At 32.5% G+C, this 27482-nt stretch overlaps 4 protein-coding genes across 4 annotated transcripts in view; 3 read left to right on the forward strand and 1 right to left on the reverse strand.

The window, feature by feature from the left end:
* The first annotated feature begins 2017 nt into the window (after window positions 1-2017).
* Window positions 2018-5706, forward strand: LOC111710537 (uncharacterized). The gene is made up of 10 exons (XM_023484642.1): window positions 2018-2109; window positions 2384-2418; window positions 2696-2767; window positions 3271-3314; window positions 3654-3708; window positions 3861-3925; window positions 4189-4270; window positions 4657-4709; window positions 4912-4967; window positions 5640-5706. Exons 1-10 carry the CDS (start codon window positions 2018-2020, stop codon window positions 5644-5646), a joined length of 561 nt encoding a protein of 186 aa, XP_023340410.1. The 3' UTR covers window positions 5647-5706.
* Window positions 5707-10314: 4608 nt separating this feature from the next.
* Window positions 10315-20659, forward strand: LOC111710555 (uncharacterized). The gene is made up of 13 exons (XM_023484661.1): window positions 10315-10726; window positions 11034-11113; window positions 11468-11529; window positions 12053-12131; window positions 12337-12437; window positions 13162-14049; window positions 14498-14557; window positions 14777-14834; window positions 15727-15794; window positions 16704-17055; window positions 17697-17787; window positions 19088-19199; window positions 20497-20659. The coding sequence occupies exons 1-13, from the start codon at window positions 10687-10689 to the stop codon at window positions 20642-20644; spliced, it is 2139 nt and encodes a 712-aa protein (XP_023340429.1). The 5' UTR covers window positions 10315-10686; the 3' UTR covers window positions 20645-20659.
* A 1828-nt stretch (window positions 20660-22487) lies between these two features.
* LOC111710556 (uncharacterized) lies at window positions 22488-24021 on the reverse strand. Its single transcript, XM_023484662.1, has 2 exons — window positions 23170-24021; window positions 22488-23004 (listed from the first exon to the last, which is right to left on the reverse strand). Exons 1-2 carry the CDS (start codon window positions 23852-23854, stop codon window positions 22550-22552), a joined length of 1140 nt encoding a protein of 379 aa, XP_023340430.1. The 5' UTR covers window positions 23855-24021; the 3' UTR covers window positions 22488-22549.
* Window positions 24022-25355: 1334 nt separating this feature from the next.
* The window catches only part of LOC111710559 (lipoyl synthase, mitochondrial), a gene marked incomplete in the record, with an annotated part of 4829 nt that continues 2702 nt past the window's right edge, over window positions 25356-27482 (forward strand). The window contains 2 exon segments of the mRNA XM_023484665.1: window positions 25356-25492; window positions 26271-26334. Coding sequence (XP_023340433.1) covers window positions 25385-25492; window positions 26271-26334 — 172 coding nt within the window.

The raw sequence follows: 27482 nt of genomic DNA on the forward strand, positions 1-27482 counted from the left end.
TAATCCCTCCGAAAAGCACTGATCCGCTTTTTTATTCCTTCAGAAAGCACGAATCCCCTGGTTAATCCCTTCAGAGAGCACTAGTCCGATTGTTAATCCTTCAGAAAGCATTAATACGATTGTTAATCCCTCTAGAAAGCACTAATCCGCATGTTAATCCTCCAGAAAGCACTAATCCGCTTGTTGATCCTTCAGAAAGCAATAATCCTATCGTTANCCAGAAAACTCTTGTTAATCCTTCAGAAAGCAATAATCCGCATAATTTGGAATCCGACAAGGATATCTCTTTTTAGTCCGACCAATAAAATTTTTTTCGAAAATTCGTCTCTTAGTCGCTTCTAATTCAAATTCTAATTTTATTCTTTTCAATTTTCAAATTGTATTTTATTTAAAGTTTTTTCAAGTGAACCTTCATTGAAGGAGGGGCATGCCTGATTCGCAAAGGTACCCTTTAAACTTTTATCTGATTTATTAGAATATGTGGTATTTGTCATTTTCTAGAGTGAAAATTTAAATTAATTAGTTTTCAAAATAATAAAAAACATGGCTACCTTAATTCAGACAGAGGTGTAAAGAGTGAATCGGAGTAAATGGAGGTTCACTTGNATTTGTCATTTTCTAGAGGTGAAAATTTAAATTAATTAGTTTTCAAAATAATAAAAAACATGGCTACCTTAATTCAGACAGAGGTGTAAAGAGTGAATCGGAGTAAATGGAGGCTCACTTGAAATTACAAGGACGGTCCCTTTAACCAATTTAAATGATTTTTAGGGACTGGGAAGTCCTCAACAATTTCCAAGTATACAGGATAGAGGCTTTTCACAAGAAGATGTATTTTTTTTTTGAAAACTTCAAAACTCTTTTCTGTTTCTTTTTGAGATATTTGACTGAGAAAATAATGAAAAGATGATTAAACTTGTAAATTCCCCCTTTTCTTACTTCAAATTCTAGTCTGGTTATTTTTATACTTCTTACTTCAAATTCTGGTTATTTTATTACACTTCTTACTTCAAAGTCTGGTTATTTTTATACTTCTTACTTCAAGGTCTGGTTATTTTTATACTTCTTACTTCAAATTCTTACTTCAAAGTCTGGTTATTTTTCTACTTCTTACTTCAAGGTCTGGTTATTTTTATACTTCTTACTTCAAGGTCTGGTTATTTTTATACTTCTTACTTCAAAGTCTGGTTATTTTTATACTTCTTACTTCAAGGTCTGGTTATTTTTATACTTTTTACTTCAAAGTCTGGTTATTTATACTTCTTACTTCAAGGTCTGGTTATTTTTATACTTCTTACTTCAAAGTCTGGTTATTTTATACACTTCTTACTTCAAAGTCTGGTTATTTTTATACTTTTTACTTCAAAGTCTGGTTATTTTTATACTTTTTTACTTCAAAGTCTGGTTATTTTTATACTTTTTACTTCAAAGTCTGGTTATTTTTATAATCTTATTACTTCAAAGTCTAGTTATTTTTATACTTCTTACTTTTAAGTCTGGTTATTTTTATACACTTCAACTTCTCACTTCAAAGTCTGGTTATTTTTATACACTTCTTACTTCAAAGTCTGGTTATTTTTATACTTCTTACTTCTAAGTCTGGTTTTTTTTATACACTTCTTACTTCAAAGTCTGGTTATTTTTATACTTTTTACTTCAAAGTCTGGTTATTTTTATACTTTTTACTTCAAAGTCTGGTTATTTTTATATTTTTACTTCAAAGTCTAGTTATTTTTATACTTCTTACTTCTAAGTCTGGTTATTTTTATACACTTCAACTTCTTACTTCAAAGTTTGGTTATTTTTATACACTTCTTTCTTCAAAGTCTGGTTATTTTTATACTTCTTACTTCTAAGTCTGGTTATTTTTATACACTTCTTACTTCAAAGTCTGGTTATTTTTATACTTCTTGAAAAACTGAAAAAATGATACAAATATTTTTAACGTATAGAAAAAAAGGATATATATAAAGCGAGGGGGTCAGGTAATTTTCAACTAAATTTGTACCCCTTTAATATGAAGAACTCTCCGCTGACAGGACAGAGTGTTAAAGTCAGTGATAAACCTAATTCTGCAACAAGACAAGTTCAGGCAGTACCAGACTCAAGGTATCATTATTATTACTCTTATCATTCATCATTCTCAAGAACTTCTGTAGCGCCCCTAGCATTCCTAGTTGAATATCGCCGACTGAGGCTTATTTTACCAAATCACAGGATAAAAATGTGGCTTTTTTTGAAAAAAATACAAAAAACTTAATTTTGTGAAAAAAAAAAAATAAAAAATATCGATTCATAAGCAATTGTACATACCAATTGCGAAGTTTTCTAGAAAAGCCGCTATGTATCGATTTGTNGAAATATTAAAAAAATATTTTTTCAGAGGTTCCAAATTTCCTGTTTGGATTGACACCATAGGAATGTTTTGTTATGTTTCTGTTTACAATCATCTGCAGTACACGGTGTCACGTCACAAGGCACTTTGTAAACAAAAATGTAATCTGGGTTCCAACATCTAACAAAGTTTTTTCTCCATCATTGAATTTTAATGAACTTAGGACACTAAAAGAAATTGAAAAAACACTTTTAAGAATGATTAACATATACTGTACTGCAGAAAAGTGAACAAATATTTTACTGCAGTATATTAAACAATTAATGTACTGCAGAAAAGTAAACAAACATTGTACTGCAGGATATGATGATTCATTTCAACGTTCAGATTCTGAATCCTTCCAGGAGCTTCTCACCTTCATGCAATCCCAGGGTTAGAGGTCAAACAGTACACAGAATAAACAGAGTACACTGAGTATACAGAGTACACATAGTACAGACAATACACAGTACACACAGAATATGCATAGTACACTGAGTATACAGAGGCCACATAGTACAGGCAATACACAGTACAAACAGTATACACAGTACACACAATACACACAGTAAACAGAACATAAAGAGTACACATTGTACATGCAATACACGCAGTATACACAGTGCATACAGTACACAGAATATAAAGAGATACACACATTAATCACATTAATCAGAGTGCATACAGTACACATAGTACAAACAGTACTCACAGTACACACTGTACACACTGTACACACAAAACACAAAGTCCACAACTCCACACGGTTGTCACGGTTAACACGGTTCACATGGTTGACAGTGACACGGTACATATGGTAAAAAATTCATTAAATAAGAAAGAAAATTTTTTATCATAAAATTATTTTACTGATGGGTTTATTTTTTTATATTCAGGATTGTTGAAAGTGAAAGCTATAATCTGGACTGTTAGCTCTCAGGCATAGTTCAACAAATGTACAGTCATGAAAAATTAATTAATTAATGGTTTAGTTGAGTAATTGAGTAACTAATCGATTGATTAATTGATTGGTTTGATTGGCCTGTTTATTGATAAATATCTCGGGTACATGTTCCATCATTAAAAATATCGCTTTTCTAACTTTATTTATTTGATTGTTTGATCAAGTGATTAGTTGGTGGATCGAATAGTTCATTGATTAAATGAGAAAATGTTTAATTCATCATTGATTGATTGATAAATTAATTATTCAGCCTATTGATTGATTGATTGATGGATTGGCTAAATAATTGATTGATTGAGCGCTGAACTATGTAAGGAGAGGAAGGATGCCCGACTACGACATCAGTCTGATTTTATAAATCAATTTAAAGGGACTGTTAGCAAACATTTTAAATAAATTTTCTTAGATGAATTAAAATCAAATCTGATTTATGATCGATTGGTACTTTTTTCTATTTGATGTTTCTGTAATTTAAGGTTTTTAATTTGGAATGATAATTTTCCGCGAACACTCTCTTTAAAGATATGGATATCTGGAATAATGTGATAATTGTTGTGAAACAGCCTGGCAGTTATAATCTACAACAGGTAAAATCTGTGCCGCTCCGCGCCCTTTCTTACAGTTGAAAAAAAAATCTTCTTTCTCTCAATAATTTTTAGGTTTGTATGTTTTTTTGTATTGTTTTCAAAACCGTCCAAAATTTCATTTTTTTTTAAATCAGCTGATTTTCACGACATTTTTTCATGTTTTTAAGTGTTGAAGATAAAGCAAAACGCTATCTAGGAAATAATACATGATTGAGTGATTGATTGATTGATTGATTGAATGATTGAGTGATTGATTGATCTAGGGAAGCCAAGGTGCCGTAGAGGCAGCTAAGTACTACGCCGGTGAACTCAGTAATCTCCAGGTTCTTGGGTTCACATATTTAGGTAGAGCCTTCACCCCTCTGTTAATGTTCTTTCCCCNTGTTGTCATTGTCCCCCCCCTCTGTCAGAGTCCCCCTCCCTCTGTCAGTGTCCCCTCCCCCCTCACTCTTTCTCACCTCTCTAATTCCTTTCTTATTTCTTCACCCCTTCGACCTCTGTCCCTTTCATATTTCTCAATCTTCATGTATTTCTTGAAACCCATCTCTTTTTCCTCTTTCCCTTGTGCTCCTTTTCCTGACTGTTGTCTTTTCAGTTTTCAAAGTTCCCGTCAATTCCTTCTAAAAAATGATTTTCCAATAATTGTTAAATAATTCAATAATAAGTTAAATAATTCTTAAATAATTAAATAATAAGTTAAATAATTGTTCAATAACTTAAATTTTTTCAAGACGAGAAGATACCAGCAGAAACGCTGGCTAAACTCACAAATTTATCTCCCCAGGAATAGTAATCACTTATCAGAATTTTTGTTAAAAATTATTTTCAAACATTTCGTACAATTTATGAAATGATTGGCAAAGTTTAATTTCCGGAGGTATAACCTGTTAAGAGCTTTGAATTACTGCGGTTTGCGGATTTATAAATATTGTTTCCCTCATTTTCTCTAAATGTATCTTTCTGATTATATATTTGGTTTGGAGTAGGAAAGAAAGGAAAGACTTTTAGTGACGGATTCTGAATTGGTGGAACAGATAGATAGGTAAAGTTTTAGATAAAATAGCTTTAAAATGTATATAAAACTCCCCTGTATATCAGGAATGTTTATTTCCAAATATCTTAGGAGAAAGATGACTGTATGGCAATTTTTTCTATTTGTAATCTGAAAATTCATTTAATTTCTTCAACAATTCGGCAAAAAATAGACATTTTTACTATAGTGGGTAAAAATTATAACTCTGGTAGATTGTGAGGAAAAAATACTTTTACCCCTGGCTTTGTATGTAGTTTTGTTATATTACACCCTTGACTGCCATGTTGAATTGAAATATATTTTGATGTTGTAATATTGCATTTCACTGTACTTTACCGTATTATACTGTAGTGTTGTATTGTAATGTATTGTAATGTATTGTATAGTTGTGATAGGATTGCGATGTGTCCCTTTAAAGTCTGATTGATTGTACTTTAAAGTTGATTTTTAAAGGTATACTGCCATGTCAAGTTTTATTGCAAAATAAACTATATTGTACTTTATTCAGTCTGAAGTGAATTTTTTGTTCTTTACTGTACTGCAATATTGTACTGTACTGCACTGCAAAGTTGTATTTTACTGAAGTTTGTGGTGTTTTATTTTGCTTTACTGTTCTGTAAAGTTGTATTGTACTGCACTGAGAGTTGTACTTAATTTATTGTACTGTGTTCTTTACTTCAGGGGATAAGCGACTACTTCCTGATTTCTGTCATCTTGAGCAAACTTTTGTACATAAAGGAAAACTAAGGAAAGGAACAAAAAACCTCAAATCTTTTGATTTTCCTTTCTTAAATCCTAGATCCTTGATCTTGATCTTTATTCTTGATCTTAATTCGTCAATGCTTCATATGTGATCTTCATTCTAGATCTAAAATCCTGATCCTTGATCTTGATCTTCATTTTTGATCTTAATTCATCAAATCTTGATTTGTGATCTTCATTCTTTATTTTGATTCCTAAATCCTTGATCCTTGATCTAAAATTTTAGATCCATGATGTATTATTGATCTTAAATCCTTAATCCTTGATTCTTGATCTTAAAGGTTTTTTCTCTTGTCAGGAACTATCATCCTGAAGAATTGTCTGGATATCATCCTCTTTCCCTTGAAGCAATTCATCCTGGTATACTCAAGCTCACTGGGGGACCTAACAAGGTACATAAATACCAGTACTACTTCTACTCAAGGTTACCCTATTCACCATATTACGTAATTTCAACGTAAATATTATGTAATTTCAAAATAGATATTATGTAATTTCATCATAAATAATACGTAATTTAAAAGTAAATAATACGTAATATCAACGTAAATATTATGTAATTTCAACGTAAATATTATGTAATTTCAACGTAAATAATGTGTAATTTCTACATAAATATTATGTAATTTCAACGTAAATGATACGTAATTTCAACGTAAATATTGCGCAAGTTTGGTTGAAATTTGTTAAATTTACTTCTTAAGATAGAAAATAATCAAAAATATAGCCTTAGCCCATACTGTATTGGGGATTTAAAAAAATGTTAAATGGCACTTAAGGGTTTTGTTTTACATTTTCTCATACCTATTTACCTATGATGAACAGTTTTGAGGTTGGGATGGAGGAGGGGGAAGTTCAATACTGAGGAGAATTTTCATTGGACTGAAAGAACGTTTTTATGAATATTTAAAGAAGTTGTTTTTGTTAATAAATTAAACACAGTTGTTTCAAATGATACAATTTTATTTTTTTATTATGCAAGAACAATTATTCCCAACTGATGAAAACTTTGTATCTGTCTACTCAGCATAGTCAGCGCTTGTCCACTCCACCAAAGAAAATCTTGTTTATGATTATCAGTTGCAAATGGTTTCTCCAACCTTTTAAGGGGGCACTGGGTTGCTGGGAGGAGTGTCTACCTGGTAACACTTGTGTTATTGGGGAGTCATGATAGATAAATAGATAGATAGATAGCTAACTCAATTCTTGCATGATCAATTTTATCTAAGTTAAATGTCAAAAAATGATACTTAATAAAAAGTTACTTTAAAGTATGTTGACATTCCCTATTGATTTCAGCAATGTGAGACAGTACGGAATACATTGGGAGCAGTGTCTCCAATTATAGGGGCATTAGATATAACTACAGGTATGAAATGGATACAAAATGCCAAAAACAAAATGTTCAATAAATAAAAGTGCAAAAATAAAACTCCCAAAATTACACACAACACCCGAAAACAAATCGCCCAACCTTACAATTTGCCTATAATCAAAACACCAACATCACAAATTGTTAAAACTTTGCAATTCTGAATCCACTTCACAGGAACAATTATCTAAAATTATTTTTTTAAATAAGCTCTGTGAATTTGATTGTATTTTTAAATTCAATGTTTAGGTCTAGCTACTGCAGGTCTGGCAGGGTTATCTTGGTATGCCTGTGGATATTTAGATTCACCATATAAAGAGATATTCAGCTGTTGTGGGGCGGAGAAATTTTCAACGGGTTGTCAGGGACTTTAAACATTTTTTATGCACTAGGATTCCCCCTTTACTGAAACTATGTAGCGCTGCATATATTTAATGATTTACTACTAGTTTAAAACTATTGTTACATTTTTGCATAGACCTCTCTCCCCCTCTTCCAAAACTTCTTAAGTTCCCAACTCTTTTTGCCCAACCATTTTCTTATACATCATTCAGAGTTATATGTTGACTTGTAAAGGTAAGGATTAAAAGAAAAGAATCCATTTAATGACAGGTTGCCTTTTTAATAACATGATAATTATACCAGTATGGATTCAGAATACTCTTAAAATGATCCAAAGCTTTTCATAATTGTAACTGAGGGGAAAACTTTCAGTCGGGTTTGTGTTCACAATGTTAATTATAAAATGGAAAGATTTTTCTACAGGGTTTTCATGCCAGGTTTGGGTAGGAGTGGTACAAGTGGGAAAAAGTTATAAAATGGAAAACTGCAATTCCATTAAGACAATTTTGTACAATTTTGGATTGATATTTGATAAAAAATAATTGTAAAAAAATGTTCTGGTTTAAACACTAGGTTCAATATTCCTGCTGTAAGCGTAAAGAGGAGAATACTGGCTGCTGTTACACCTTTTCATGCTGTCAATCTGGTCCCCAGTCCCCAGGCTGTATCAGGAGGTCAGTAGGTCTTTAGTATACAGGCTGTACCAGGAGGTCAGTAGGTCCTTAGTATACACTTTACAGGCTGTACCAGGAGGGCAGTAGGTCCTTAGTATACAGGTTGTTCCAGGACGTCAGTAGGTCCCCAGTCCCAAGGCTGTATCAGGAGGTCAGCAGGTCATTAGTGTAACTGTACAGGTTGTATCAGGAGGTCAGTAGGTCCCCAGTCCTCCGACTGTATTAGGAGGCAAGTAGGTTTTTAGTATACAGGCGGTATCAGGAGGTCAGTAGGTCAAAACTGTTTGCGCATTTATGCAAACTCAATTCTAATTTTAACATGTAGGACAAAATCATATTTTCTTATAACTAAAAGTCAGGCTTCTACACTATGAACATCAACTACTAGACAACTATATATATCATACATATATATAAATTATATTTATCTATATTCACCTACTCTTATGTTCAAGATTTTAACTGTGTATTTAAGGCTAAAAGCCTGGGTAATTTCAAATTGTAGACTTTTAGTCCAACATGGAGTAGAAAATTTAAAAATCGTTTTCCAAAATAGAATACACCGTGTATGGTTTTTTTTTAATTAAAGATCGGAAACGAAATAATCTGGACAGTCTTATAAATGATGGTTTATTTATCTATATAATAAAACAAGACATTCGTATATAGGTTCCCTATAGCTGGCCAAATGGCTGGACCGAATGTGCTGAAAGTTTTCGATGGAAACCTTGAGTTCCCCCTGGGGTTTCTTCAAAAATTCGATTTTTTTTCTTAAAAAAATTGATATTTTTTAAAATTTTGATTTTTAAAATTCCACGGGTAACGCCGGGCACTTCAGCTAGCATTAAATAAAAAGAGAAAATATTTCAGAGGAAAAATGAGTTTCGCTCATCTTACATACAAACAGTGGGCCCTCGTGTAAGTGTCAAATATTTTCTTAAAGAGATTGTAGAAGTGATTTCAAGTGAACCTCCATTTATTGAGTAGCGTATTTAATCGTGACTTGCGGATTTATGCAGCAGAGACATAGAAGGAATTGTCAGAATTTAACTGTTTTTCATATATTCCTCATTGTTGATCAGAAATAAGGATTGAGAGTACCATTGTGAATCTAACATACCATTCTAAATGGAAGTTCGCATGAAATCATGACTACATTCTCTTTTAACCAGGCTATTTTAATTCAATTGAAAATGATCAACTTATCAAGTTGGTTGTTAAATTTTTAAATTTTTAAATTGATTTTGATTGATTGAACAATCGATTGCATAAATGAGTAACTGATTGATTGATCGTTTTAATAAATTTATTACTTTTGAGATTAAATATTTGATATTGGATTCAGATGAAAAGTCAATTGTTGGTCAATTTTTAAAGGCGTAAAGTTTGTTTGTTTGCTAAAGGCTTATTGCACATAATTATTTCGTAACATTTTTGGAGAGTGCAGCGAAAAGTAGCTGATAATCATATAGTTTAGAATATCATCGGTCAATACGATGTCTTTTTATTTGTGACCTTCTCGTTTATTTTTGGGACCTCTTCTTTTATATAGTCACTTTTTTGGACCTTTTCTATTTTATTTTTGGATTTTTGGGACCTTTTCTTTTTTTCTTTTTTTGACTTTTTGGGACCTTATCTATTTTTTTTTATCGACTTTTCAGAACCATTTTAATCTATATGCTTTATTTAGTAAATTTAAACAGTTTTACGCAGAATGGAGAACTAATGGTTTTTAAGTAAGTTTCCCTTTTCCGGGAAAATATGAAACCCAGAAACAAATTGAAATATCAATGTTAAAATAATAAAGCTGATTTTTGTTGCTTGACTGGAAAAATTTTAATGGAACAATTTTAAAGCTCTTGTTGATGATTTCCCTACTTAGTGGAGAAAAAATGTTACGTTCCTTATGGAGGATGTTTTTAGGAAAAAATATACATTAAAAATTCATAAAAAAAAATAATAATCTCAGGCCGGATCTGCTCCTTCCTGGGGTGGCCCTGAATACAAACCAACGTTTAAGCTGGGAAACTCATTGTTCTAAGGGGAAGAGTGCATTGAAAACATTTATTTCAAATATGTAATATTTTTTTCATTAAAAATTCTTATTGTAGTGTTCTGGAATAAAAATGATTTATAACAAACCTGTTTCTGATTTAGATTCAGAATTTAACGAATGATAAAAAACTTCAATGTATCTTTGCTTCAGATGTTGAATAGAAGACTAGTCTGTTGTAGTTCTGTGTTTATTTAACTTTAATGCTTAGTTGTCGATCTTCTGTCATTAAACTTAATTAAACCCATCGTTCAATCTCGTATCCCTAGAAATAGGATCACAATATCATTGATTTCAGCTCATGTATTTGCAGATTTAAGATGGCGGTTAACCTAAGTGATAAAATGGCAGTGCTCTTGTTTAAAAATGGCACCAAAGTTTGCCTAATTTAAAATGGTGGCACAAACCACGTGGTTCAAAATGGCGCCAAAATCCACCTTATTCAAAATGGTGGCACAATCAACATGATTTAGACTTTCGGGCATTTGAGAAATAAGACTGAAGACCAGCTCACAATTTTTCAAAATGGCAGTTCATCCTTCATTTAGCCTTCCATCCCGGCTAGGTATTCATAAAGTTGAATACTCCAATATAAACTAGTTTTTAAGAATTCAATAACATGCGCTATTTTNCTCTCCTTATTCCAATACCTTTTACTTATTTTTTTATTTTTCCCTTAAATTATGCATACCTCTACATTAATCCGGCTGGTAGATACTTACGTTAATAAAAAAACTGCAAAATACTTTTTTGATTAATTGGTTGGTTGGTTGGTTTATTGATTGATTGACTAATTGACTGATTGACTGATTAGCTGATTGATTGATTGATTGGTTGGTTGATTGATTGATTGATTGATTGACTGTGTTAAGGTTCTCTATGCTCAGACAAGCTACTAATGAATTTTGTTCGACCCAGCAACCTGACGGATATAATGGAATATGGATTTCAGGTAAATATCCTAGCTCTACCAGATATCTTTCAGTCAATCAATCAATGAGGGTTGATCTTAAAGCTACCCAAGTATGCGTGAACAAGGACCAAATTTATTAAATAGTAAGAACATGTAGTTCAACCACTTCTCTTGTGCACCGGTTCAGGTTGAAGAGAACTTAGTTTACGATGTTTATAAGTCTCTAAGTATATCTACTGCAGTCTGAACCAAAATAGTTTTAGTTTTAATACTCTTTGATTCTTTGTAAGATATAAAGCTTGTGCAGTTCTTTACGCCTGGAAACAACCAACCAATAGTTTGATTCAAGCAATGTTGAATTCTTTTGGTAAAATTATTTTTTTTCCACATTAGGACCTGGGAGACCATTTTCATACTGATGTTGTTCTTTTTCCTAAATCTGGAGACCCTGTTAGGTAACTTACATATTCCTAATTTCTATTATTCTAATTTCAGCTTTTTAGCTACTGGTTGATATGACTATATAATTTGACCGTCAAATCATTCAGAGCGTCTGATTAACAAAGACTATTTTTACTGTTAAGTTTATCAGAGCGTATGGTTAACAAAACTAATTTGACCGACAAGTTATTGAAAGTGTATGGTCAACAAGACTAATTTGACCATAAATTTATTCAGGTTGCATGGTTAACAAGACTAATTTGACCATAAAGTTACTCAGAGCGTATGGTTAACAAGACTAATATGACTGTTAAATTATTCAGAGTGAATGGTTAACAAGACTAATTTGACCATAAAGTTATTCAGAGTGAATGGTTAACAAGACTAGTTTGACCATAAAGTTATTCAGAGCGTATGGTTAACAAAACTAATTTAACTTTCTAGTATATTCTAGTTACCGTATCCTATATTCTAGTATATTCTAGTAACAGTATACTATATTCTAGTATATTCTAGTAACAGTATCCTATATTCTAGTATTCACAGTATTCTTCTCTGCACTGCAAGCCCTTTATTATCCAGTATCCTTAGCACCATATCAACACCACAACTACAGGTATCTGTATATCTAACAGACTTTCTATGCTATCTAATTATCTGTATCTATTTATCTATCTACCTCTCTGTTTATCTATCTACCTTTCTATATCCATCTTCATTCTATATTCTTAATTTGATATCCTTCATTTCTCTATTTTACTATTTATTCCTTTATATATACCTATCAATCTAGCTTTTAATTAATATATTTATCTATCTAGCAAACTATCCTATTACCTGAAGCTGACTCCCTGACCCTAACTGCTATGTGTCAACTCCTCTATGGTTCAGCAGTTCTTCTCTCCGGCGATGAGATCTCCAGGAAATCGAGAATCATACAAAAAAGAGCTTTTTTTCATTTCGTAGAGATATTTTTCAGGGATATTTATTTACTTTAAAATTACCACTCTTCCCTCTCATCGTTTACAATGTTAGAAAAGTCTGTGTAAACTGAATATTATTTTATGGAGGAAATATCATTTTTAGAGGAAATATGATTTTTTAAAGAAAATATGAATTTTTTAAGGAAATATGATTTTTGAGAGAAAATATATTTGGGTTTTTTTTGAGGAAGAAATGATTTTTAAGGGGAAATTTGATTTTTTGAGGAGACATTATTGTTTAAGGAAATAAGATTTAATGGAGGAAACATGATTAAATGGAGAAAATATGTTTTTATTTCAATGAAATATCATTTTATCAAGGATATTGATTTTATTGAGGATATTGATTTTATTGAGCAAATATGAGTTTATAGGGGAAATATGATTTTTTGTAGGAAATATGATTTTCAGAAGAAATATGATTTTAAGGAGGAAATATGATTTTAAGGAGGAAATATGATTTTAAGGAGGAAGTATGATTTTAAGGAGGAAGTATGATTTTTTGTAGAAATATAATTTTATTGAGGAAATAGGATTTTATTGAGGAAATATTTTTTTTTTGAGGAAATATGTTTTTTTGGAGGTTATATGGTTTTAAGGAGGAAATATGATTTTTTTTAGAAACGACCAAAGTTTTAGAACTAATTCTTGATATTACTTAAGGTTGAACCATCTTTTGGACACTTTAAACATAACCATGAACATATCTGTTCTCAACAGTGTTCATATCACTGGTTTAAGAACTTCCAGTTCTTTGCCTTCTGAGCTTCAATCTCTTAACCCCCCTCCTGAGCTGCAATCTCTCGACCCTAATCCAGACCTGCAGTCTCTCAACTCCAATTCAGACCTACAACCTCTCAACCCCCCTCCTGAGCTGCACTCCTTCATCACCTCTTCTCAGGATGACCCTCAGCAATCCCTGCTTCAGGTTCAAGTTACACGACGTAGAAAACAAATTCTAGAAAATTCTGGAACAAGCAGAGGTTCACAAAGTTATCAAATTGGGGACACTGACTGTAGTTTAACGATTCCTGCAGATATTCAACTAAACCAGACTAAACAGATGGAAGGAATTTTGGAAAATCGTTCTCTCTCAATAAATCCGCAAAATGAATCTGAAAATGCGCCAGTTTCAAGTAATCCACCTGAAGTTTTTATTCTCCCGGATTCTCAACTCCTGGAACCAGAATCAGTTCAGAATATTTCCTATGGTGAGGATGTAGTCGATGAAAGGAACCCTGTTCAAAACTCAGTTTCGTTGACACGTGTTCCTCCAGCTGAATCCCAAGGTTTGGATGGCTCTCAAGCAGCCAAATCTCAAACTTTAGTTGGAGCTCTAGCGGCCGAATCGCGAAGTTCAGGTGGCGCTCTAGCGGCTGATTCCCGAAGTTTAGTCGGAGCTCTAGTGGCAGAATCCCGAGGTTCAGGTGGCGCTAAAGGTCTGGACCCTGTTTTAGAACAGCTGGAGGAGACGGTGCAAACCTCCGGATATGGTTTACCCCTGCTCTGTTGGCATTGCAGTGAAGAGTTTACAACCTTCAAACTCCTCAGGTTGTTATAAATTAAGTATAACAAATTTACATTTCCTTACAATATAAATTTCACTAGAAGGGAATCATGGTCAAAATTTGGCCCGGTACTTGAAATGAACCTGGGTTTACACTTGCACTGTCTCTCAGAACAATATGTTTGACGCAGAGTTTTATTATGCTTTAAATAATACTGTCTCCCGTGTAATCTAGTCTTAATATGATTGATATTGATACAATGATAGATTTATGATACAATAGCTGAAAGGCCCGGCGTTGCCCATGAACAAAAAAAATTTAAAAAAAATCTGGTTAAAAAAATTCGATTTTTTTAGCCTATAAAAATTTGTTTTAAACAGATTTTCAAATAAAGATTTATAAAGAGTTTTGTTGTGCAACAGGAATGCCCCTATGGGGGGTCGCTTGAAATGACGGTGACAGTCCCTTTAAAACAAATTTTTTGCATTTAGTGAGCATGTAGAACAGTTGACACATACCAAGCATCTGAGAAAGCACCACCGATGTCCCAGGTGATTTAAAATTGTAGAAAACTTCACTTTTCCTTCTAATTTTGAGAAATAAATATTATTTTGGAATTATTGAAAAAAAAATTTTCTATACATAAAATTTTTAAACACAACTGATTATATTTGTTTTTAATACAATACTGATGTTTTTACTGAATTTTGAAAAATCTCGTATGATGACAAAACTGGACCCAGCAACAATTCAAATCTTACCTTCAATAGATGTGGAGATGTTCTGACCTCTATGTGGAAGCTACGTCAGCATCTAGCGCAGCACCAGGTGCTGGTCAATTAAACATAATTGCGGAATTTTATAGAAAAAATGGCGGAATGAAACAATTAACTAGTCGCCTCTTAAAAAATTGGTGCTACAAATGATTGTTAAAATCTCAAATTAATGAAATGATATCTCTATTGACAGATGGGTAGAATGATTGATTGATTGATGGATTGAATGATTGATAGATGGGTTGAACGACTTAATGATTGATTGATTTATTGATATACTGACATACTTACTAGGCAATAGATAGAATGATTGATTAAATGATTGATTAAGATATTTATATGTTGATCTATTAATTTATAGATTGCTTGGGCGATGGATTGAATAACTGATTGGTTAGTTGGTTAATAGGTTGGTTGAATTAATGATTTGATGGTTGATTAATTGATTAGTTGATTTATTAATTGATTAGTTGATTGATTAATTGATTGGTTGATTGATTAATTGATTAGTTGATTGATTAATGGATAAGTTGATTGATAAATTGATTAGTTGTTTGAATAACTGATAAATTGGTTGATTAATTAATTAGTCGGTTGATTAATTGATTAGTCGGATAAATAATTGATAAGTTAGCTGATTAATTGATTATTTGCTTGATTAATTGGTTGGTTAATTGATTGATTTGTTAGTTGGTTGCTTGATTGATTAGTTGATTAATTGATTAAATAGTTGATTGACTAGTTGATCAATGATTAAATAGTTGATTGATCAGTTGATTGATTGATTGATTAAATAGTTGTTTGATTAGTTGATTAGTTTGTTGATTTATTGATTAGTTAATTGATGGATTGATTTGTTGGTTGATTAATTGATTATATGATTGATTAATTGATTAGTTGTTTAATTGATTGATTGGTTTGTTGATTAATTGGTTTGTGTTCAGACTAGTCAATTTGTTGGGAAGGGAGATCACCCGTATGCGGAGAAGAAAACTAAAAGAATCCAAGCTAAGTAAGAATTAAAATTGTTCCATGCACAATTTTAAAATAGGTTTTTTTTACCTGTGTTTCTGACTGAAGGGAAACAAGTGAGGGCCATGAACTTTGAAAGACGACATGTGCATGTAACTAGTGGCTTGAAACCCAACTTATTTAGTTAATTGTGTCTTTGAACGGCTGCACTAATGCAGTGTTTCATGTTCAGTGGACAATTTGAAATCATAACTTGAGTAAGATTAAAATACATCTTCCTTTTCCACAGTTTTATGGGTTTTACTCTAAGTTGTCTAAAATTTAAATTTGAATTTAAACAGTTTCAGTATTTTTAAGAAAATCTTTAAACACTAATTGTTTTGAAACTGATAAAAAAATCATTCTGGGAACATAATTCTGTTTTGTTTTGTTTTTTGTCAGAGACATGTTGATTTTTAAATTTGGTAAAGGTTTGACACCTTAAATCTAATTTATGTGACATTTCAATGAGTGACATTCCAATGAGTGACATGCACGAGTAATAGTTATAATTTCTCCTAATTTTCTTACTTTTATAGAAAACGGAGATTGATAATATTTTCTTTAAAAAATTTATTATTTTTGAGTTTTTAATCTTAAAAATTGGATACAGTTGATACAGAAAAATTCTGATTTGATTCTTGCTCTTGTCATCGTTTTCCTCCGTCTTGCTTTTTTTCTTTTCCTTCTGTTGACTGTTCCTGAGTCTGATAATTTTGAGAACAAAAATAAAAATTGTCGAAACCAGAATTTTTTGGGACACTCTGCTCAATTGTAAGCGTCTATTCTAAGCGGGAATGCCTGACTCGACAACAAATTGAAAATTACTTTAACTAATTTTTTTTTAGTCCAGCAGGTTTGCAACTCTTACGGGACACTAGAAACTACATCAACAGTCTCTTTATTTCAGGAAACACTGTACCCGAAGCGGTGACCACGGATACGCCACAGCTACCCAGCTGAACACCAAACTGGTTCCAAAACCGGTTTTAATCCCAGAACTTTCAAAACGCGGGAGTCGAAGAGTTCAGAAAAAAGTTCCAAATGCGGGAAATGATGAAGAGTTACGAAGAGGGGATAGTAAATGGAGGAACGGGAGAGTACTGAAAAGAATCGGAAAAAGATTACGAGAAGTAGAAGAAGGAGGGGAAGGAGTAAGAAAAGAAGGAAATGAAGGAAATGAAGGAGAGACTAAAGGAATGACAGTCAGCAAAGAGCATTCTTACGGAACCCAGAGGGATTCATCTCCTGACCATGATCAGGTTGGAATTATTACGATACTAATAATAACAAAAGAAAATTTTTCAATTTTTATGCTAAAACTTGATGAATCATTTAGCGACAAGATAGTTCAGTTTTTTTTTCTTCAGTCTTTTATTGATATTTTGCCCCTTGGATCTGGATCTGGGGATCCACATATTTTTGTGAATCTAGATCCAGGAAGCCAAAATGTTTTGATCTAACGGATCCGGATCATAAACACTGTGAACTACATTGAATTTATAACTGAAAGTAATGCTTTAATTTTGCTGAATTTTGACCTACTGTGTATCTTAAACAGCGTTATTATTTGTTTTTATATTTGTATTTATAATTAAACAATTAACTAATTAGCTAACTGATTAGCTAATTGATTGATTGATTTCTCAGATCTCATCAAAGAACTAACTAATTGATTTTATATAATATAAATTGATTAAATGCAATAATTGATTTAATTGTCAACTAATCAATTAGCAATACACTAATTGAATTAATTTAAGTATTTTGTTTAATTGACAATTATCTTAATGGATTTTATTAAATAATTAATTTATTGATTAAATTGATCAGTTATTTTGTTTTAATTGATTTTAACAGTTGATTTAATCAAGTTAATTCAATGATTAACTAATTATTTAAGATGGATGTGGAGGAACGGATTGATCATCCCTACAGTGTAATCAGCACAATCAATCAATCAATCAATTCAAGTCATCAACAATTATTCAGTGGTAAGTTTATTGCATGCAGTGCATAGGATAGGAGTCCGCAATATCATGGGTCTTGAAAAAACATTGAACAAAGACGACGCTTTTTCCGCTTTTTTCTGAAAATATTGCGTAAAATTTGAAAAAAAATTTAAGAAAATGAAGCACTTCCTTCGCTGATTTGTTTACAGTGGAATGAAAGTCGTCTTTATTAAATCTTAAAGGGGCTGTAAACGTAATTTCTATTCACCCTCCAGGTAAAAAGGGCAACGCCAGATTTACAACGGTACCTTTACCTGATAAAAATTTGGAAGGTAACGTCGTTTTTCTGACTCGAAAAGTCTTTTGTAAAAGCTGCAAGAAATATGCAATTCACTTCAGCAGAGAAACCACAAATAAAAAAAACAGGTTTATAACACAAAAACATGGAATTCTAATTCAGTGGTACCGTTGTAAATCGGGCATTGCCATCAATTTACATGGTACAGTAATAACCTGAAAACTCTGAAATGTGAAGACAACTTTCAGACAGAAGATATGACTTTAAATGGTCCAATAAGCACAGGACACAGCAATTGTACAGTTTAAACACACTCATTTTACTTAATTAGTGTTTTAAAAAGTGTCTAGTTAAACTATTTCAGAGTTTTCTGGTTATTACTGTAAGTTACTTGAAATTACGCTAACTATCTCTTTAAGAATAGAAATGCCACTTTGGTGGATTTTAAAATTCGCAACTCTGAAAATTGGCCCTGAACACATTCATCAAAGTATCCGTCCTAACTGAGACAAAATACAAGATCTTTAGTGGCATTAATAATCTGAAGATTGGACAAAGACGCCATTCCTTCCGGTGGTTATGACTGAATTTTTGTTAGTTTTTGTAACATTAAGCGTTGGAAATTGGGATGTGGTCGAAACATACTTTGCATGTTTTTATTACTGGAGTTCATTGTCATCCCCGCCCTTTGTGATTTGATTTGATTTGATTTATTACCTTTAACAGTGACCGTAAAAATCTAAACATTTAAAGGGACTGTAAGCGTAATTTATGTTTGAAGTTATTTAAACGCCTGTAGTCAGCTAAAAATACCGGTGGGTGCTGCGCTGTAATGAGTTGAGACTGTACGTGCACACTTCACAGTGCACACACCGGTATTTTCAGCTGACTACAGGCGTTTAGGTAACTTTAATATTATGGACACGACGAACACACAAAGGTGTTTAGTTAAACCTACCGTTGTAAATCTGGCTTTACCCTCTTTGCATGGAGGGTCACTTGAAATTACGCTTAAAGTACATTTTAAAATAAAATATTCTCCAGATTATGTTCCCAGAGAGGAATGCAACAAAAATGTTATCAACTCTGGAAACAAGAATGAGAGTCAGCGAGGAGGACTTCTTGAGAATAGGAGTATTGTAGAAAACAGTGAAGGGTAGGGCTGGGCACCTTGAATTTTGACAAACGTTCGTTAACGAGGCCCTTTAATAGGGTTTTCTGAACCGCACTAGGAGGGGTGTAAATTATCTCAAAAAATCATCCCCCCCCTTTTTTAAGATTAATTTCTCGCCCAGATCTATTGTTTTTAGAATTTTATTCGCTGAATTTGGGGAAAATTTATGATTTTCAGGGGTAAATAAATGACTTGTCGTGTTTAAAGTATCAAAAAAGAATAAAAAAACTTGACTTCCGATGTCCTGTTTTAAATTTTTTTTCCAGATCATCAAAAATAAACTCTTGAAAACATTGCACCCCTGAAACTAAACGTTCAAGATTTATCTCCTTCAGTTTTTGAAATGCTAGGCGTTTAGAGCGCTTCGCGCCCATCTTCTATTTCAACTTTTAATTGTGGCTTTATCTATGAGCATCTTCTCTTTGTACAGTATAAAGGTTAACGGCGCCCTGCCCTAGTGAAAGGGTGATAAATAACAACCAGATCTATTGTTTTTAGAATTTTATACGCTGAATTTGGGGAAAATTTATGATTTTCAGGGGTAAATAAATGACTTGTCGTGTTTAAGTATCAAAAAGAATGAAAAAAACTTGACTTCTGATGTCCTATTCTTAGTATTTTCCCAAGATCATCAAAAATAAACTCTTGAAAACATTGCACCCCAGAAACTAAACGTTCAAGATTTATCTCCTTCAGTTTTTGAAATGCTAGGCGTTTAGCGCGCTTCGCGCCCATCTTCTATTTCAACATTTAATTGTGGCTTTATCTATGAGCATCTTCTCTTTGTACAGTATAAAACAAAAACAACAAAAAAGTTTGCGGATTTCATAAGATTTTTTCGCGCATTTTCAAAATTTGACAAAAAACTTTTAAACACAAATTTTTAAAATTTTGAGCATTCATAATAAACCTTCCCTGGGGTCACGTGAGGTCCCACAGAAACTTTGGGCCCGATCGGTTCAGCCGTTTTGGCGTTTAATGGATACAAGCAAACAAACAGACAAGCTAAATTTATATATAGATGTGATTGCCTGAGATTCTTACTGTTGGTTAACATTTAGGTCGTCAATGATGGTTGATTGTGAGACAGTTAACAGTAAAACATGTTCTTGATTGTTAACAAAAGAAACAACTTTTTTTTTTCGTCCAAGACGTTCTTTAAGCTATGATCGTTGCAGATTCTTGAAAAACTGTATTTGTTAACTTTCTAAACGTTTATGGAAAATCCTGTTCGTTATTTAAAAAACGATTATTCCTGGTTAACGGCGCCCTGCCCTAGTGAAAGGGTGATAAATAACAAGAAAGCAGGACTTCTAGAGAACAGGAGTATTGTAGAGAACAGAAGTTTTATGGAGAACAGCATAAGACAAGAACAAGAGGCCGGCTTCATAAATAACAGTTCACCCCGAGGACGTACAAGGTATTGAAATCATGGTAATTTTGCCCGATTAAACAGAAATATATTTTTTTAATCACGAAACCTCGACTACACCTGAAGAAGAGGCCCTACCCACCTATAATATAGATAACATGGGCAGAGTGTAATTGTAATCGGGCAACAAAGCCTAATCCTAAAGTAATGTTCTTTAGAGTTCTAAAAATTTGATCTAAAATTAAAAACAAAGTGTTAAACTAGCCGCAGCGCTCGGCCTAGATTAATAGCCACAGCGCTCGGCCTAGATTTAAACCCAACATAACCTAAGCCACGATATAGATAACATGATCAGATTTTAATTGTATAGCAGTTAAATGTGAACAAAATGTATAATTGTCTGTTATATGTTTCGTGGTTTATTACTTAATATATGTATGGATAACTACCTTTCTTTCTTGTTACCTTTCTTTCTTACTACCTTTATTTCTTACTACCTTTCTTTCTTGTTGCCTTTTTTTCTTACTACCTTTCTTCCTTGTTACGCTTCTTTCTTTCTACCTTTCTTTCCTTTTACCCTTTTTCTTGTTACATTTCTTTTTGTTTCCTTTCTTTCCTGATACCTTTTTTTCTTGTTACCTTTCTTTCCTGTTACTTTTCTCTTTTTTATACTTTTCTATCGTTCTATATTTCTTACCTTTTACCTTTTTTTCTTGTTACCTTTTTTTCTTGTTACCTTAGTTTCTTGTTACCTTTGTTTCTTGTTACCTTTGTTTCTTGTTACCTTTGTTTCTTGTTACCTTTGTTTCTTGTTACCTTTGTTTCTTGTTACCTTTGTTTCTTGTTACCTTTGTTTCTTGTTACCTTTGTTTCTTGTTACCTTTGTTTCTTGTTACCTTTTTTTCTTGTTACCTTTCTTTCCAGTTTATTTTCTTTTCTACTTTTCTTTCTTTCAACCATTTTTTCTTTTAACTTTTTTTCTTTTAAATACCTTTCTTTCTTGTTACTTTTTTTTTTCTACCTTTCTGTCTTTGTGCCTTTTTTCTTGTTATTTTTCTTTCCTGTTAACTTTCTTTCCTGTTACTTTTCTTTCTTTCTACCTTTTTTTCTTGCTACCTTTCTTTTCTTTTGATTTTTTTTATTACATTTGACTTCCTAGACATTATTACTCTTTCTTACAAAGTAAATTTCCCAAATATTTAAAAACGAAAGATGTGATATAAAAATTTGATTCATCTCTGGATTTAGGAGAAAACTCATAAATGTGATGAGTGCAGCAGAGAGTTCTTCAAGACAGCCAACTTGTTCAGACACATTGTAAGTTTGTTTGTGTCAGGAGACTTTAACGTGTAGACGATATATATTCAAATTTACATAATTACGATATATTATCTTAGTCCAATTTTGGTACAATAATATCATATTTAAACATCCATTTTAGTCAAAATATTGAAGAAATTGTCGTTTTTTTTAATTTAAAAAAGATATTATTTCGCTGGTCTCCTCCCTTATTCCTGGAGAAATGTCAACGGAAAATTATTAATTTTAAGAGAGAAAAACCAGGATATTTGCTGTCATGTTTGTTCAGATAACAGGGAATTTTCTTTTCTTCTGGCTATAAACTTTGTGAGTTACCACAACACTTGTTGACGTGATCTGTTTAGCGGTTATAACATTGGTTGGATTTAAACAAACAGATCTAGCCGTTTAGATGTTTATTTAGACAGATAGACAAGCATAGTAATCTACATATAAATTCAGCTTGTCTGGGTGTCTGTTTGTTTGTTTGTTTGTCTGTCTGTTTGTTTGTATCCAATAAACGTCAAAACGGCTGAACCGATCAACCCCAAATTTAGTGTGGGACCTTACGTGGCCCCAGGGAAGGTAATACTACCAGGAGGCGTGGCAGGATCAGAGTCCAGAGGTGTATCTTACCACAGCCTACCAGGGAAGTACTAGGCTACCTGACATTACCTTTTAAGGTGGAGCTACCAAACATAACCATGCATCCAGTAAGCATTTCAGGTCCTGACGAACGTTTCTTGTACTTGAACTGTGGCCTTGACTCAGCCAAATGCATTGCAGCACTCTTGACAGAAGATATAAAAAACTCACACTGAGCATTAATATCCATTATAGTCCAGTCTTGCTCTTTCAGCAAAGAGTCAAGCCGCTCTGCATACTTGTTAGCATTCTTTTTTGTCGGGTTAGGTACACGAACCTCTTCAGGTTCATCCTGGGGTAGTTGGGTGACATTATTTTTGAGAGTTACAAACAACGCTGAGTGGTCACTTCCACCCAACACTTTGTTATTCTCATCAATGAAAAGTTCTTCGACTAGCTCCCCCACTTTATTATCCTCTAACACTAGGTCTAGACAAGAAATAGAGTTTAATGTTGCTCTTGTAAAGACACCTGAACACCGAGCTTGATCACTGTTAACCAAATTCAGTCCTGTGTAATGAATGAAATCACGTACAAGTGCTCCATTATGAATACCAGAGAAATAAACATGATATTATAATATATTAGAATATAGGTAGACCAGAGAAATAAACATGATATTACTTGTAAAGACACCTGAACACCGAGCTTGATCACTGTTAACCAAATTCAGTCCTGTGTAATGAATGAAATCACGTACAAGTGCTCCATTATGATTTATATCTGGGTTGTTTCCTGGGATTCCCTGTGCGTCACATCCAATGTGGCCATTAAAATCCCCTATAATCAAGCACTCATACCCCTCATTTCTAATAGTGCCCATTTCAGCTGAAACCATTGCATGTAAGTCAAAATTCCATGAATCATAAGAGCTCCCATGCACTTCAGCTGCACAGTATATAGAGCATACAGCCACGTTTCGTCCCCCTTCATGCACCAATAACCAAGACCATTCAGCATCTAGGTACGGATGCATAACTAACCCGGGCTCCCACCGGGAATGGTTGATGCTTGGGTTAATGATGGTCATCAGACCTCCCCCCATTTTTGATCCAAATGGACGCTCTTTGGAGTAAACAATGAATGAATCAAGACTAGACAGGTCATCATTTGTACCATGTACCAATAACGTTTCATTAAGAAAACATATTCCTATGCTCTCTTCGTTGAGTATTTCAACTAGATGTTCGAGCTTGGAATCTCTCAATATTCCATTAATGTTCCAATGAACTAATTTTAATTTTTCCTCTTTATTAGCACCAGCAAATAACTTCTTTTGCCTGGGCTTTTTTGCCTTTCTTCTGTTTCTCCCTTTCCCCATGCTGGGAATTACAACGATTATTAGGGGATAATTTCACTGGTTTATTCTGAAACATGCATAATAAAAGTTACTGTTCCTCTTAACTCGTTCGAAGTTAACTTGTAATTACCTTTAATTGTACCATTAATCAAAGAACCTGTACCTGTACCTGTACATGTAACTGTATACCAGAGAAATGAACATGATATTATAATATATTAGAATATAGGTAGACCAGAGAAATAAACATGATATTATAATATATTAGAATATAGGTAGACCAGAGAAATAAACATGATATTATNGACAAATTTATTAAATTTTTTCTTTAAGAATCGGGGAAAATAATTGATTTTTAGGGGAAAGAAAAGTATCATAAAGGATGAAAAACTTGCTTTGCATTGTCTTTTCCCAAACTCATAAAAAATAATTGTATTATGAAGCAACAAGTTTCAATAAAGGAGGAAAATATTTCCATTTGATTTCCAGTATTTTAATTTTATTATTTTACTAGCTTGAGAACCTAGTGTTGCACAGTGTACTCATAGTTCCTCCCGCCGTTTACTCGAGATTGGTGGAAAATTACTATTTTAGCTATTTTACCCTCTAAAAGTGGACTCACTCAACTTAGAATCTTAAAACAAAGCTAAGAACACTTCCGTGGTTATCTCAGAGTTTCACAATCAAAATTTGAGGCAAATTGGCGTAGGGGTTTAGGAGTTGTGATCGGAAAAACATACAGAGATTACTGCTTCATAGATTCGGGGGGAGGGGGGGGATTCTTCTTCTAAATATATATTTATACCTCTGGTTCCAGGATACCACAGCTCTGAAGTACCACACGGAAAATGCAGTCTGTCAGAAGCATAAAAACACCGCTTTACCAGAAGATATGGTGCAAAGTTGGATTTAACATTTAATGTTAACTTTGTATTCTTGATTTTTCTTTTTTATATTTTTTTTTTACCGGGTATCCACAGTTTAAAGAGACTTTCAGTGATCTTCCATTTGAAGATCAATCAATCAATAAATCAAAGAAGAGTTGCATGTCAGATTCACAATGGTGTTACACTCTTTTCACCTATATCTCAGCAACAATAAGAAAGATTTCGTATATTTTGTTTTGAAAAGTATTGAATTCTGTCAACTTCCTTTTTTTTATTTTCTGCAGCTTATCTGCAAGCCACTTTATTTAAGGAACTACACTAGAAAATTTTCTATTTTTGAATAGAAAAGTTTTAAATTTTAAAAAGTAAAATCATTTAGAAATAAGAATACTTAACAGCTGAGAATGCCTAAATATAAAAAAATTTATTTCTGAAATAATTTTAATGAGAAGCTACATGTTAAGAAGCTACATAATGATCTCATGTTAAGGTGTAACAAGAAAAATATATTTTTGATATTTTTGTGTTATTGTTAATAGGTTCAAAAATGCTTATGTAAGTTTTGCTAAGTTAATTTTCCATGGACAAATTAAAAAAATTATAATTTCTAAAATTATTAAGAATCTAAGGGATCCCTAATTTCCGTATTAAATATTGCAGAAGAATGTCTATATGCGGTTTATCTCGAATCTGTGGAGTTCAGGGATTCGGCAGGGTTCAGGCAAACATTCTTGGTCCAAACTTATTATGCCACTGCTCTTACTCATCTCAGGTGATTAATGGTTACTCATAACTTTTGATTCTTTAACGGAATTTCAAGTGTTTTTTGTTTTTGTTTTTTTAAATGTTTGATTTAAAATGGTATCCCTTTAAACATTGGTATAAGCGGAATAATGGGGTTAGCCTTATTTTTCCATCTGAAAAGTTCTTATTTTTAAATGCGGTTCACTGAAATAGTGATTAGAGACAAAGGAAGAAAATCTGGTTAAGCAGTTATGACCATCTGACGGATGTAGGAGGCCAGAGGGCGGCTGTCAACAACTATCGCAGCGAAAGGGTGCATTCTTTCTATTCAACAAGAAAGAAGCTTTAAATGGATTGATCCAAGTGATTGAGAATGAAGAGAGGAAAGGTGGACATGCAGGGAGAGTCTATGGTTGCCATCTATAGGTACCTGGGGGTATCCAATCCGGACTTACAAATGACTATGAGCAATGATTGTGATGTTTCCTGTCTGTAAGGCACCCGAGCCTCATTCCAGTATATCAGAAGAATTCCTGCACTCTACTATTCTCAGGCCTAAGAAGCTGGAATCTTGTCAACCCTCTTCTCAGTATGAATGAAGCGTGGATGGATGAATGTGCTGCCAGATTACAAACCCTGGTAGATCAATATAAACCCAGACAAAACCAAACTTGGTATCCAACTTCTTGAAGATATCCCTTATATAAAGAAAATAAAGGTTTTTTTGTAAATGTTTTATAATTAAAAAAAGGGATGTTTAAATTCCAAATTATTGAACATTCCCTTTAAAAAATACAATTGTTCAGACAGAGACAGATGTGAACAAGGTTCAACAACTCAGAGAAAAACTTGAAACTGGACCGGACCTGGGTAATCTTACAAATCTTATTCTGGGATGCCATGATTTGATTCGAAATCAAATCTTATTTACCTTACCAAAAACAGGGGTGTATATTTTCTCCAAAAATCATTTTACTCCCCCCCCTCCCCCTTTTTAAAATATATATTTTTTTCCAGAAGAAATATTTGCTTTTTTTTCAGGGTTATATTCGCTGAATTGGGGGAAATTGTTAGAGGAAAATCAATGAATTTTTGGGTAAAAAGTATTAAAACAAATGAAAGAGTTGCCTTTTGATACTCTTTATTTTTTTAAGCCCTAAACTTTCATTTTCTTTATTGAAAAATATACATTATACAGAATAATACACTCCTATCTAAAAATAAATAAATGTGACATATTTCAATCCAAATAGAGAAAAAGAACAAGTTTTTAAACATTCACAAAGTTTTTGTTGTGCAAAAAGGTGATTCCCAAGCGAATGCAGGAATTTGATAATGAGGGGTGGGGGGCTTAACGTTGTATAAACTTCTTTTCTTTTAGGGCCAGGGGGGGGGCAAAGTACGAAAGTTCTTCAATTAAAAAAATTAAAAAATTTTGTTTTAGATTTTTTTTTGTAGATTTGTCATAATACGACACAATAATAATAATAATAATAATAATAATAATAATGATAACAATGAGATTAAAATGATTTTTTTTCGGGAAATTGTTAAAAAATTTTATTTGTGAGAATTTTTTGACTAAAGACAAAATTTCTGTTTTTACTAAACTGATTACTTTCCTAGAAGCTAAAATTCAACAAAAGGTTTTGTTTTATTTACACAGTCATAACCAGAAAGACCAGGAATTATTTGACAGTTAATCAGACGACTTTGCATAATGCATATATATCTCTGGTCATTTTTAATGTACAATAAAGGCAGACCACATTTTGGAATTGGCAGGACTAGAACTATTTTGATATCATTGTTTCATCTATTTAATAAAGCTCTTCACTCATGTATATATGTAAATAGTTATATATAGTTATTTAAAGTTATATATATATAATGTATAATCAATTTATAATTCTATCAAAAAAAACCAGATAAACATATATATATAACTACATATAACTATATATAATTATAAATATAACTATATATGCTGCTGAAGAATGTCCAACATGAAACACAGT

Source organism: Eurytemora carolleeae, unplaced genomic scaffold (genome assembly GCF_000591075.1).
Source record: "Eurytemora carolleeae unplaced genomic scaffold, Eaff_2.0 scaffold490, whole genome shotgun sequence".
Lineage (NCBI taxonomy): Eukaryota > Metazoa > Arthropoda > Copepoda > Calanoida > Temoridae > Eurytemora > Eurytemora carolleeae.